This window comes from Poromitra crassiceps (assembly GCF_964638095.1).
Source record: "Poromitra crassiceps genome assembly, chromosome: 2".
Lineage (NCBI taxonomy): Eukaryota > Metazoa > Chordata > Actinopteri > Beryciformes > Melamphaidae > Poromitra > Poromitra crassiceps.
The window spans coordinates 82,139,736-82,154,040 of NC_139624.1; the positions used below are offsets into that span (position 1 = coordinate 82,139,736).

Consider the following 14,305-nt stretch of genomic DNA (forward strand, 5'->3'; position numbering starts at 1 on the left):
TATGAACACCTGTCCTGTCAGGAATAAAATATTAATAAATAATTTAATAATAACGGACATTTCGAGGAAGACATGCAATCAGTCTGATTGTCTGATTGAACCAGACAATCTTATCACAAAGAAGGCTGGCTCTGATTACCACGATTTGTTTTCATTTATTGAATGGAGACCAGAGAGAGCGAGAGAGAGGGAGAGAGAGGGCGGTGTGCTGCGCAGCACACCGCACACAATTTACAGGCAAAATCCGTAGAGATTCAACACATTAACGTTGCTTCCCATGGTCCGAGGTAAGTTGATTGAGTTCAAACTGCTGATGTGATGATCCAAAAATCCCCCAAAGTTTATCGATGCAAGTCACAAGTCGCCAAAACAGGATCTGAAAGATGTTGTTTTTAAACGATAAACCAGAGTTCGTTTGGAAGCGGACCGAGACCACCCTTTCTTGGCGATCTCGGTCCGCTTGTTTTGAGATAGGGGTGTATTCACACCTATCTCGTTTGGAGCAGTTGTTCCGAAACGGAGAGCATTTTCCCCCTTGGTGCGGTTTGTTTGGGGGAGTGTGAACACAGCAATCGCACTCGGATGCGGGACAAAACAAGCGGACCGAGATCGCCAAGAAAGGGTGGTCTCGGGCCGCTTTAAACTAACTCTGGTGCGGTTTGTTTGTGGTGAGAACGTGAGCCGACCTCGATCCGCCACAACAGCAGTAAACGGTGCGCATTTTTGGATAAACCAGCTGCCGTAGTCAGCTGCGCTGTGCGTAATGGCCTGAAGAACGAACATTTTTATCGTTTAAAAACAACAACATCTTTCAGATCCTGTTTTGGCGACTTGTGACTTGCATCGATAAACTTTGGGGGATTTTTGGATCATCACATCAGCAGTTTGAACTCAATCAACTTACCTCGGACCATGGGAAGCAACGTTAATGTGTTGAATCTCTACGGATTTTGCCTGTAAATTGTGTGCGGTGTGCGGGTGCTGCTGGCTCCCTCTCTCTCCCTCTCTCTCGCTCTCTCTGGTCTCCATTCAATAAATGAAAACAAATCGTGGTAATCAGAGCCAGCCTTCTTTGTGATAAGATTGTCTGGTTCAATCAGACAATCAGACTGATTGCATGTCTTCCTCGAAATGTCCGTTATTATTAAATTATTTATTAATATTTTATTCCTGACAGGACAGGTGTTCATATAGCCTATGTCTCGGCTAATCCTCGTCTCCGTGATAGTAGCCTAATAGCAGAATTTGCGAGGGTCTTTGATCTTCTATCTCCAAATTCCCGATAGCCTAAATAGGCTAAATAAATACATTACATAGGCTACATAGCATACATTAATAAATAAATAAAGAACTTTCTCCCTCTCTCTCTCTCTCCCGATCCCTCCCTCTTTCTTTCTTTCTCTCTCTCTCTCCTCTCACGGCGGACGCCCGACATAGCCTAAAATGTAGGTCTAACAAAACGCATTTTTATAATCATATAGGAAAATCTCTGGGAATTATTTTGTCCATCCCGAGAGGCTATTAGCCTATCAGAGTGTCTGCTGGCCAATCCAGGAAGTTTGACAATACTATTTGGACCGTTTCATTTGTGGCTGTGTGAACACAAATGAACCAAGGCACAAATGCAACAATTGTATCAATTAAGTACGGTACCTGAATCGGAACAAAGCAAACGACCTACAGGTGTGAATACACCCTAAGATACTATGCAGTCATAAGCCGGCTTAATAATGACGATGTGACAGAAAAGTAAGTATAATAGTGTATAGTATAATAGGCCTATTCAGTGCGCGCACCGGGTGTAGTAGTAGTAATAATGATAATAATACATTTGTGTAATTTCGTTTTCTAAACAAATCTTATTTTTTGTTTTTATAATGCATTTGCACTGAAAGGATTTGTTGAACTAATATTTGTGAACTTTCATTTTCATTTTTTTTTTTAACAGTTATTGTTCATATTGTGCTTAATTTATTAATTAAAAGCGTTATTGATTCATTCATTCAGGGATACTATGATGACAGTGGTTTGGGGCCCCCACTCTAGATGTTGCGTAGGGCCCCAAAAGGTCCAGAAGCGGCCTTGGCCGCCCCTTTCTCTCTCACCCCGTATGTGACAGGCAGACGAGGCAGGGATGCAAAGCATTCGTCAGCACATATACGCGGTGGTAAAACGTTTTTGAAGGATGTCCCGGTCGATGTGTATGCTTGTTGTAGGCTACATGCTTTGCAGTATAGCGTTAGTTTTCCGTCCCGTTCAAAGACGCAGGGATATTTCACCTCGATGACTTGACAATTTCCTCGTCCTTTGTTTCTGTGCGGGGCTGCGGGCGGATGCGGTTCTTCATTCTTGTTCTTTTAATTATCATCTTGCAGCTCGATTTGTGATGTGGATGCTGACGCAAGGTTAGCGACAACTTTATTAGTCGGGGCTTGGACCCATGCAGCCAGACTTCATCTGCTTTTGATATCTTCACGGTGCGTTCTTGAAGCCGCTGTGATTATGTGCGAGCAGCCACCTGCCCGAGTCAGTACTCGTTAAACACACCGCACGTGCAACATGCACGAACATAGGTTCCGACTGGTAATTAGTAATATCGTTCCGATTGTAACAGCAATAAAATGTCACATATATGTCACTCACAACAAGTATTAAAACATATATATTTGGTGTATATTTTTGCTGTTTGCTGCTGTACATATTTTTTTGCATGTTAAAACGTGGTTGCCCCTGGGGCAACCAAAGGCCAAGAAATGGTTGCCCCCTTTTTTTTTTTTGGTTGCCTGGGGCAACCGGGCAGCCGTTAATGTCGAGCCCTACCCTAGACGAGCGGTAATTGAGATATGCGGAGGACACACACACAGATTCTTGGAATTATAGTATATCGGTTTTCCAAATGTAATTCTGCTGTAATGCCTCCATTCCCAAGGGGTTTGGATGTACAATACGTGGCTCTGTTGTACTGAGTACCCAAAAGCCTAACCTCATGTCCAGCGGAGTACACACATAAGTGGGGGGAAAAGTGATTTAAAAGGATAAATCAAAATTAACTTTGTCCTTGGCCTTGCACGGCTTGCCATTGCTTTACCCCCTGATACCAATCGGCTGTTCTATTTATATTTCCCCAGGTTTGACTACACAGGCCACGGGGCCTCGGAGGGGGTGCTGGCAGAAGGAACTATTGGCACCTGGAAGAAAGATGTCCTTTTTGTGTTGGATGAGTTAGCAGAGGGACCACAGGTACATATTTCTTCTTACAGTCATAATAATACCCCAATCCAAGTTAATGATTATCAGTAATCTGTCTGTGGTGCAATAGTGAAAACTTGCGCCATGTCTCCAGAAGATGGCACTGTGGTTGTGTGAATAGTTTTGCACTGCTGTGATTACATGATTCTTATGTAGAGGGCATATCTCTTATATTATAATGTCTACATGTCACCAAGGCATTTCACTTAACCTACTTTACCATGAGTTTGTGTTGGTGTTCTACATTTTTAGATCATGGTGGGTTCCAGTATAGGAGGTTGGCTCATGCTGTTGGCAGCCATTGCACGACCAGAGAAGACTGCCGCACTGGTGGGCATCTCCACTGCGGCTGACCACCTCGTCACATCCTTCAATTCTCTTTCTCTTGAGGTGCGACATCTAATTTTAGTATAGATCACAACTATTATTATACTACATTATCTTATGTGATTGAATGAATGATTAAAGACCCTGGAAACCGAAATCCACAAAAAACAAAACCTAACTATGTAATTTAGGGTCTTATGTGAGTAATTATAAGCCTCAAAAAGTTTGAGACATTAGTTTCAACCCAAATCCTAAATATCGCCATTTCAATATTTAAATTTTTTCGTGAGGCAGCTTTGAATTGGGCGGTGCTGAACTGCTTCAAATTTCCCACCTGTTGACGTCACTAGGCAGAGCCAATCAGTGACGTAGCTTGCAGTTGTCCATTCAACAAAACCTTCGTGCCCCCACAGCCCGCTGGGACTGTCTGAATGGGGCCGGCCGTGTCAGAGTGCTGAGCTGCCAGGCAGCATTTGAGGAAATGACTCAGGGAGACACATTGCATTTCTTTAAATGCATTTCAAAAGTCTGTACATTAAATACATATCGTCACTGTCACGGCAGGACCTTGAATCTCCACAACTGCAACTTTTCAGGAAGTTAAAAAAAACTGTTTGCTCTTAAAAAACTGAACCAAACGTCGTCCAAGTTGACACGTCTTAATTATAGTTAGTTTCCCGCTGAATGTGTCATTACATTATTAATATCTTACCTGGATATGCTCAAATTATGTTTTATGTTATAAGTCCGACTTGGAAGCACTCTCTCCCGGCCAGTCAGGCCCTCATGGCTGCCTCCCCTCTGGTCTGCACATGCACGAGCCGCAAGCTCCGGGCTGCGGGCGCACGCAGCCATGTGCAGTGCTCCCCAGCCTCTCATGGCCGAGGCCGGGGCTTGTTCACTGTTGTGAAAGTTAGCACAATACTGAGGGTTCCAAAATGTCGCTGATACGCTGGGATGTGTTTACAACATATCTCTAAAGATCATGGAAGTGGATGGTATCAGGAATGTCACCGATATTTACAGGTCAGCTTTAACTGAAGGTAATATAAGTGTATGGATGCAACACCAGCAGTGTTTAGATATTTCCCAGAAAGCTTAGCGGCGGCATAACTTTTTACAAGAAAACAACCAAATCAGGCTAAAAAGTGTTAGAGAGAAATCATATTTATTTTTAACACAACATGCAATTCTGGAATATTTGAATATTGGACAAAATGAAATGAAATGTAAACCCTGAGTGTAACACACATACTCCGATGGGGGTATATTTAAGCAATATAGCATGAGAGCAAGTGTGTTGTGGCGAATATATCCCACTGATAAGCTATTATCCCACGAGGCCGCAGGCCGAGTGGGATAACAGCTTATCAGCGGGATATATGCCACAACACCACGCAGCTCGAGTGCTATATTGCTTTTATAAAACGGTTTCCAAGTATAATAATATAATAATAATAATACTATAAGTCCGACTGGCATGGTATTCTGATAGAGTCAGTTGAAACACTACTGTAAGGCGGGACCGCAAGAACGTGCGGGTGATTTGATTGGATCGTTCTGGAGACTGAAGTTGACATTGGCCAATCCTGACGCTTGCTGAGAAGCTGAGAGCTTTCTGGAAAGCCGACAGGCAGCTCGAGCGCAGCGCTGCATTCTCAGCGCTTGCTGAGAAGCTGAGTGCTTTCTGCAAAGCCCGACACCAACTAACGTTACGGGGTTAAATGCGGGGTTAACAGCCTTTTTTTTGCAAAGAAGACATTAGCCCGCATTTATTCTTGTACAAAACATAATTTTCTGCGAAGTATTAGTAAAGTTATAAGCGAAGATCGATTCACAAGGATCTGACAGCTGTCTCCGCCATTTGTTTTTTTTGAGGTAACCAAAGGCTTTTAGTAAGAGAGTTGCCATGGCAACCAATAACCCACTCCAATAACCCATGGCCATGGGTTATTGGAGTGGGTTATTGGATTTATACAATGGCTGTGAACCAATCAGATTGCTTGATTTGAGAGAGCCGTTTTATAAATATATATATATATGTGTTCAAGTTTATTCATATAGGGGGGAAAAAAACCTTGAGATATCCCTCGCAAATATAACGTGTTGTAGCCATGACTGGGAAGTTTGACGACCAGAACACGGTTGCACTGTGATGTCCACTCCAACAAGACTTTAGATTACTTGACGCCCACTTTTTCAATAAAAACTCATTTATGCCATGACTTTACATAATGTATATTTTTGTCGCATCATTTAGCCTGTGCTGTGATGTGCAGGAGCGGCAGGTAAAAGTTATAAATCTAAGCCTGCCCTGAATGGGGGCTTGTTCGCTATTGTGAAAGTTAGCGTTAGCACAATACTGAGGGTTCCTGGCGGTTGGCAAACAACTTTCGGGTGCATTACCGCCACCCAAATATCTCGCGTTATTTGAGGTAACCTCACGTTATTTGAGGGAGCGGCTCTTCGCCCCCACCCCACCTCTCCCCTCCCCCCATGAAGTGGGCGAGTCTACAGCCATTCAATGCGACACGCCCAGACAATCCTAGACAGGAGACAGGGCAGAGAATTCTGCTTGTTTCTCTATGACTTTCAAACCTAAATTTATATACTTTTGCCACGTTCATCGTCGTTCAAATTTTGTTGGTGGCTTATTAACATAGGATCCTGTGGTATGATGAACTCAAAATGCATATTTATTTTGGGTTTCCAGGGTCTTTAATGTGACAAACATGATTAGTTTTAAAAAGAGGACAATAATGGTGTATATACAGTACGTAGTAGTATATACATTATATTACAGATTAATATTTTGAGTCTTAATTTATCCACCCAGACACGTAAGGATTTGGAGGAGAAGGGGGAGTGGACGGTGCCCACCAAACACTCAGAAGAGGGCATGTACAGGTTTAGCATGGACTTCCTGCATGAGGCAGAGAATCACTGTGTGCTCCAGAGCCCCATCCCCATCACCTGCCCCATACGGCTCATTCACGGGATAAAGGACGAGGACGTCCCCTGGCATATCTCCATGCAGGTGGCCGAACGAGTCCTCAGCTCCGATGTGGACGTCATCCTCCGGCGACACGGCCAGCACCGCATGGCCGACAAAGACGACATCAAGCTCATGGTCTACACCATCGACGACCTCATAGACAAGTTGACCACCATGGTCTGAGTCGGGGGGAGGGGTAAGCTTGGGTGGCTGGTGCGGAAGAAAGAGTATGAGTGCTGGGAAGGCAACCCTCAAGGAAATCACCAAACAATGCCAATGCCATCTCTCTACCAAATATGATGTCTTTTCCTGCTCCATTCTACTCCCCTTATTCCATCTGTCCCCAGCCTTTTTTTTTTTACAAGACAGTTCAAAGGAAAGCTGGTCCCTTTATATCTTCAGGTTGTGTTTGTATGCGTTCCAGGTTATGTCAAGTGTTATTTCGGTCAACCTTTTACTAGGTCTGCCACTGCTGCTCTTTCTGCCACCGTTCTGACTGTCTTGACTGTTTTTCCCTGTCGTTTTAATTAGACCCATAGTTTTCCTGTGCCTTTTTTTAATCTTTTCACCTGTTTTGGCCAATAAAACCTCCGCACACCAGAGTGCAGGTCTCTGTGTGCGTGAAATGATAGCACCCACAATTAGCATTGCACACAAATGCAGCATAATCAGTTGGGAACCAAGGCTACCTTTGTGAATTAAGACCGAGTGCAATTGAAGTTGAACTGCATGCTGCATAATCAATTCATATTTAACACTATTTGAATTAATGGTATAAGAAGTCGGATAAAATATGAACATAAAAAAACACTGGTGAACAAGAACGCAATTTGTCAAATAGCAAGTCACCTGTGTCTAGTTGACTTGTTAGCAGAACATTCTATTACACCACTCCTATACGTATAGGCTTTGGCTGTAGATGCTGGCCGTGCTGGAGACACTGGGCTGTTGATTAACATGTGATTGGCCACTAACTGGACTCTGCTCAATGGGGCGAAACAAACCAGTAACTCTCAGGCCTGCTAACTGTAGCTGTGACCTTTCACTCATGATTAAGGTTTGTGTTTTGAGGTGACCCTATCAAAACACAAACCCAAGAACATCGTCAAACATCTGCATGGCCTGCATGTGTGATGCACGCAGAAGAGATGGTGTCAATCCAAAGGGATGAGAACAGCGGGGTATTGGCTTTACTATTGTGATATTTTACTTTGACTATCCTTTGTTAAGAATTAAAAAATAAGTTGTATTCAAAGCAGTTTTGTAAAGGAACATATTTTGCACCAGCACCACCAGCAAATGTTTTGTAAGAATCCCACATTTTAGTTGCCTTGTCTCTGCCTAATTTGGAGGCGAGGCTAGGGTAGACTGAGCTCCAGACTGTCCGTTTTGAACTGCAGCACTCTGCAAATGGCCTTTCTCTGGAACATTCATCCACCTCAAATAACTAACTCAATAACGGAAGAGCAATAGCTCTCATTGAAACCAAGAGAGGCTAGCTGCAAGAGACTATAAGCCCCCTTTGTCTCTGCCTTGTACAGTAGATTCATGACTCAAACAAGTACTATGGCAGCAGGGAGGCCTAAAAGACACCATCCTTCCATTGGACTGCATGGGCAGACATCTACTAATAGTGTCCTTGAGCAAGTCATTGAATCCCTACAGCTCCAGGGGCCAGTGATGTAGAAGTAGCATACATCTGATCTTAAAAAGGGTTTATGTCCTATGTTTGGCTTCAAATCGCAGAGGGAGATAAGACATTTCTACCATCGTGTGCCCTGGCATCATGGCATGCACTGCAGTCTGGGGGTATACTGACGGCAGTGGCGTTGGAAGTACTTTTAGGTAGGGGGTGCTGTCACCGATTCAACATTGGGGGGGACGGCTGACGGCGCCCACAGGGCGCCAAAAAATTTGGCCACTTTGTCGCCAGATTAGAGGAATATTAATATTAAGATTAGACTGTTGTGTCATTATTCAGTCACCTTTTCTCACTCACCTCCATGTCACCACTTGCTCCCACTGCTGTGTTGGAATCCTCATTCTCTCTCCCACCCTTTTTGGACTTTTAGCCATATTTAGAGGAATATTAAATTTTAAATTAACATTAGGATTATACTGTTGTGATGTCATTATTCAGTGTCTTCTCCTCTTCTCTGCAGCATTACTCAATTTACCCTCAGGACTCAGGGACAGTGATAGCCTACCTGCTATTCCTCCGATATATCCAGGGCCGGATTAATAGTACCATGGGCCCCCGGTGCTATTCATTTTCTAAGCTATTCATTTAGCCTTTTAAGGTAGTCATAAAGATTATATCTTCCAGACTGAAATGTTATAACAGAAGTGGAGTATTGGCCAGAATTACATGAACATTTGGACACTTATTCAGCGGGTATTTTGCATGTTGCGTTCAGGTGCACTGTAAAAAAAAAAAAAAAAAAAAAAAAATTTTTTTTTTTTTTTTTTTTTTTTTTACATCTCTTGCCACCAGGGGGTGCTGCAGCGCCCACCGCACCGTGCTTCCAACGCCGTTGACTGACGGCCAGTTATTTCTGAATCAGCAGCGTTCTGTCCGCGGTGTTATGTCGCATTGAGTTTATAGGGACCCCTCCTGGAGGCGCTGGCATATAAAACGAGTGGTTCGCCACTCCCGGACAACCAGCCTGGCCCGATCGACGCACTTCATGGATGCTTCAGCAGTTCAGTTCAGCATCATCTGCCCTGCCCAGCTCAGCGGAATTAACACTCAGTCCAGCACGGGACAAGCCACGTCTGCTTTCTGTTTGGTAAGTGGACGCAACCTTCACTGAATACAATTGGTTGCATGCATGCCCGGTTATAATGTCTTTCATTTACCGATTCATTGTCGTAGCTTGCATGGTTTTGTGCAATTGCCCGAGGGGTTGTATTTTGTATGATTTTTCAAGGATAATGAATCATCAATTTCGTGTCGCAACGTTAACCGTTAGATGGCGGGTTTTCTTCATTTATAACTTGAAATTGTCGCTCGTGGTGAGAAAATCTACATTTATTTAACGCTATTTTATTTAACGTTACCTACCATTTATCAGATGAATGTAGCCTACTTTATGCGCCTTTTTAGGCTGACGTAGGCTAAATGATGACAACGTGAATTCATAGCAAGTTATGTCTTTTAAGGGGAAACTAGTTTTCTGGAAAAAATATTTTGACTTTACTTTGTGGTTACGTCATGATGAGAAGGTCGTAGTTAAACCACCATTTTATTTATCCATGCATCACTGTAGGCTCAACGTGCAGGAAACTGGCTTGGTTACCATAGTAATAGGAGGGCTTGTCCTTGTTCAGGACAGCTGCCAAGGACCACACCCTTCCTTGCTACAGTCTCTCCAGGGATGCGCCTGGTGGGATTACTGAGCTGTAAGGGACACAGGTGCTAGTATTGGGGGAGGAAAGACTTGGAGGAAAACCAGGCTCAGTGTCTTCAAGCGGTGAAAACTTTGGGGTTATTATTAGGAGGAAAATGAAATGGGGGGGTAGGATACTCTATTAACCAGCTGCCTCACAAGGTGTGTAAAGATCACAGCAAAACTACAAACCCCAAAAGGAATATCACAAACCAGAGGGGATTATAATTAATACTAATAATAGGGAAGCTTGCCCACAATCCTTCAACTCAAGATGCTCAGAACGCTGCCAAATAGCCGCCCTATTATGGTAGTATATAAGATTGTAATTGCTTAAGTGACATCACTGATGACATCACTCACTGATGACATCATTGATGATGTCATAGACATTGTGACATCATCAATGATGTCATAACTCGATCCCTGCAGAGGCTATAAGAAGGACTGGGGCAAATCTATAAACCTACTTTTGAATACCACACTCTTATGCTATTAGACTAGTACATTGCTGTTTCAGCAGATTTTCTACCTTTGTTTTCCTCCAGGGTTACAGCAGACTGTAGACTGTTGGGAGAGCAGCCATGGCGAACAGGGGACCCAGTTACGGACTGAGCCGGGAAGTGCAGGAGAAGATCGAGCAGAAGTATGACCTGGACCTGGAGCTCAAGCTTGTGGACTGGATACTAGCCCAGTGTGGAGGAAACCTGGAGAGACCACAGCCAGGCAGACAAAACTTCCAGAACTGGCTGATGGATGGAACAGTAAGTAGGCTATACCTGTACTTGAAATGCAACTAACCATTGAATTATTTAGGCTACCACATCATATATTAACAAGCTCTGTCAAATTTAAATGTCCCATAAAGTAACTTATTCTTCTGTGGTGTTTTGGCAGTTGGCACCCTTTATGTTGCATTACCGCCTCCTTCTGGATTTGCATCCACTGTTTCCCTACATTCTGTAAAAACCGATGTCTCTCTCAAACTCGCCTTCCCATAAAGTAACAAGCGTAAATTTGCTATATGCCATCGTAGCATGTGTGATGATGTCATCTGGCATCTGGCTGCCTGGCAAAAACATTGCCAGGCAGCTGCCTGCCGGCCACTGATGATGTCTTGTGATCCAGTCATCCTTCAGAGTGGTGTCACTCAAGCAATTGTGATGTCATCAGTGAGTGATGTCATCAGTGATGTCACTCAAGCATTTTGAGGGTTGTCAGTCAGCTTCGTTCCTTGACATCACTCGAGCATTTTGGATACTTTCTTAGGGTTGTCAGTCAGTCAGCTTCCTTCAGACATAGCAAAAAAAAATCAAACAAACAAAAAATTAAATACACAATCTAGTGTGCCGTGTCATCATGTGATTATTGGAATGAATAACCTAGATGAAAGCAGGTTCTTCTAGCTGTACATAAAGCAGCAAAGGGAACTGATTTGCCAGTTTAGTATGGTCAAGCCAGTCTGCGCTCTCCTTTCTCCTAGATCCTCTGTCGGCTTATCAACAGCCTTTATCCAAGGGGGAAGGAGCCAATCAAGAAGATTCCAGAGACTCAGATGGCCTTCAAACAGATGGAGAAGATATCTCAGTTCCTGCAAGCAGCAGAAGCCTATGGAGTAATAACCACTGACATCTTCCAGACTGTGGACCTCTGGGAAGGTGAAGGGCTCTCAAACAGCACAACTGCTTACACACATCACCTTACAGATTTGCTTCTGATTACCGCATTTTATATCCCAACTACAGCTGCTAGGTAACAACTCAATGGTAGCAACTAGCAACTCAATGGAGAAATGCTTGCTTGTGTGTTGTTCTGGTGGCAGGAAAGGACATGGCAGCAGTGCAAAGGACCCTGATGGCTCTAGGGAGTGTGGCCCTCACTAAGGATGATGGCCAATACAGAGGCGACCGTGACTGGTTCCACAGGTACAGAGACAGAGACAGCACACTGTAAACTACAGAGGAGCGAGCGTTATATATTTGCAGTTGTATGTTCGTGGTTGATCATTTCCATAATACTTCATGTTCCTGCATCTCACCCCATGCTTTGTCTTGTTGTGTGTGTGTGTGTGTGTGTGTGTGTGTGTGTGTGTGTGTGTGTGTGTGTGTGTGTGTGTGTGTGTGTGTGTGTGTGTGTGTGTGTGTGTGTAGGAAAGCCCAGGGTTATCGGCGAGAGTTCACTGACGAGCAGCTGCGCCAAGGCCAGAGTTTGATCGGCCTTCAGATGGGCAGCAACCGCGGCGCATCGCAGTCTGGTATGACGGGATACGGCCAGCATCGGCAGATCATGTAGATCAGTGGTTCTCAATGTGGGGGGTCCGGGGACCACCAGGGGTCCTCAAGAGAGCTCCAGGGGGTCCCCAGCAAATTGATGAATTGTTGAACTTCACCATTATTTAATTGACAAGAAGTTAAAACAATTAGAGAATGTAGAAGAATGACTGTTTGGGTCATAGTTTCACTGTTATCTGTTTCACTGGAAAAAGGTTGAGACTCACTGAGTAGATGACTCAGACACTAGCTAACCTACTTGTAGACCCTACTTTCTAAGGATCCCACTAACCTTGTATCCCTAAAACCTTCAAATCCTTTGTACCTCTTGCCATGTTAACCTCACAGTTTCCCTGTGATTGCTGCTTTTCCGATGTTAAATGCCATAGAACTGATTCCTTAAAGGAACACTCCGCCCATTTTCAACCAGCTTTGTATCATTAGAACATCAGTAGTATATCAGAAAACTGTAAACGGTTTTCATCATTCATCTAGTTTGACAGTTATTGAGAGTTGATTTGAGTTAATGAGTTATTAATTTGAGTTAGTGTGGACCAGTGATGTCACTGGTCCACACTTTAACACTCAATAACTGTCAAATTAAATGACAGACTTCAAACCAGTTTACAGTTTTCTGATATACTACTGATGTTCTAATGATACAAAGCTGGTTGAAAATGGGCGGAGTGTTCCTTTAATGCTTGTACCCTTTTCCCTTTGGCCATACAGTATGCTGTCCTCACTCTGGATTTGTTTCTCTCCCTTCCCTTCCATGTGCAAATGATTACTTAACGTCAACTAGGAGGTCATTCAAGGTCAATTTAGTCTTACCCGAGAACTCAAGATTGATCTCTGCTAAACAAGCCAATTGTATTGTACACATTTTTTAAGAACTACGGCAGAAATACTGTAAGCCAGTGTTGTAGCATGTTGCAAAAATGTGTACATTTATTCATGTATATATCATTGTTTATTGCTTTAGGATGGTCTGTTATTGTGTAATTGTTTTGCCTTAAACTTAATAGAACTCGATGATTAACGATGTCTCTGCTATCTTGTCTGAAGACTTGTTGCAGTAACCTCTGTAACCAAATCAACCTCACGTTGTGCCTGGTTATGGGACTACAGAGACTGTGTCCTGATATTGGCCTCAAATTATAAATGAGTTTGGTTCGTTCTAAGCCATGGCCTTGTCATTTATTTGTTAGATTACATCTTCACATGTTCACAATGTGTCCATTTTGTGCACAGGCAAGTAAATGAGTGTGTAATGGCCATCATGTATGGCAGTGAAGTTACACCACTTGTAGTTCCAGGTACAGATATGACTTGAAAGTGCACATGTATGTATTGTCATGTTTATATATTTTGAAATATACAGTATTTATATCTGGAGGCTTGTGTGTGGAAAACTTGCAGAAATAAAGTATGTATAACATGTGTTTGTGTATCAGTCTGTCTGTGTAATACGAAGCTGGGGTGCCTTGGTGTCTGAGACTTGCGGTGATTCCCAACCAGGGGTACCCCTGGGGGTACTTGAGCAGCTTGCAGGGGATACTTGGAAAGATTGGGAATTACAATTTACAGAATGATTAAAAGAAGATATTCCAAGTCATTTCATAAGCCCATTGTTAAAACAGGGTTCCCACACGTCCTTGATTGAAATCTTTGAAAGTTTGTGATTTTGAACAAACAAGGGCAACTTCGGCCCAGGACCACATGTGTCATGTAGCAAACCCCACTTCCTCAGAGTGATTCTCCCTACTTATACTCCCACCACTTATATGGCCTCAGACTGATGACATCATCACTGATGACATCACTGAATGTATAGCCTCAGCCAGGAAGGATGACAACACTGATGACATCATATCCGTTATCCATTCCTGATCGACTGACTGAATGAATGCACGACTCACGCCAAAAAGCCTTCTCTTGACCGCACGCTGCGCATGTGGTAAAAATAAAAATCAAGGTATTAAAACATTTTGAAAATAGAAATGAGTAATGAGTAATTAAAAGTGCTTCAATTTAGTTTTTTTTCTGCGTAGAGAATTATGAGGGGCCGCCTCCAT

The 14,305-nt window shown here is 43.3% G+C and overlaps 2 protein-coding genes across 2 annotated transcripts in view; both read left to right on the top strand.

The window, feature by feature from the left end:
* Positions 1–7,820, top strand: part of abhd10b (abhydrolase domain containing 10, depalmitoylase b) — a 16,477-nt gene extending 8,657 nt beyond the window's left edge. Inside the window, exons 3-5 of the mRNA XM_083656668.1 lie at positions 3,129–3,240; positions 3,502–3,639; positions 6,413–7,820. Coding sequence (XP_083512794.1) covers positions 3,129–3,240; positions 3,502–3,639; positions 6,413–6,754 — 592 coding nt within the window. The 3' untranslated portion in view covers positions 6,755–7,820. The remainder of the gene's footprint in view (positions 1–3,128; positions 3,241–3,501; positions 3,640–6,412) is intronic.
* Positions 7,821–10,541: 2,721 nt separating this feature from the next.
* Positions 10,542–12,252, top strand: tagln3b (transgelin 3b; the record flags this gene model as incomplete). Its single annotated transcript, XM_083651721.1, has 4 exons — positions 10,542–10,724; positions 11,444–11,618; positions 11,783–11,885; positions 12,111–12,252. The coding sequence occupies exons 1-4, from the start codon at positions 10,545–10,547 to the stop codon at positions 12,250–12,252; spliced, it is 600 nt and encodes a 199-aa protein (XP_083507847.1). The 5' UTR covers positions 10,542–10,544.
* Positions 12,253–14,305: the final 2,053 nt, after the last annotated feature.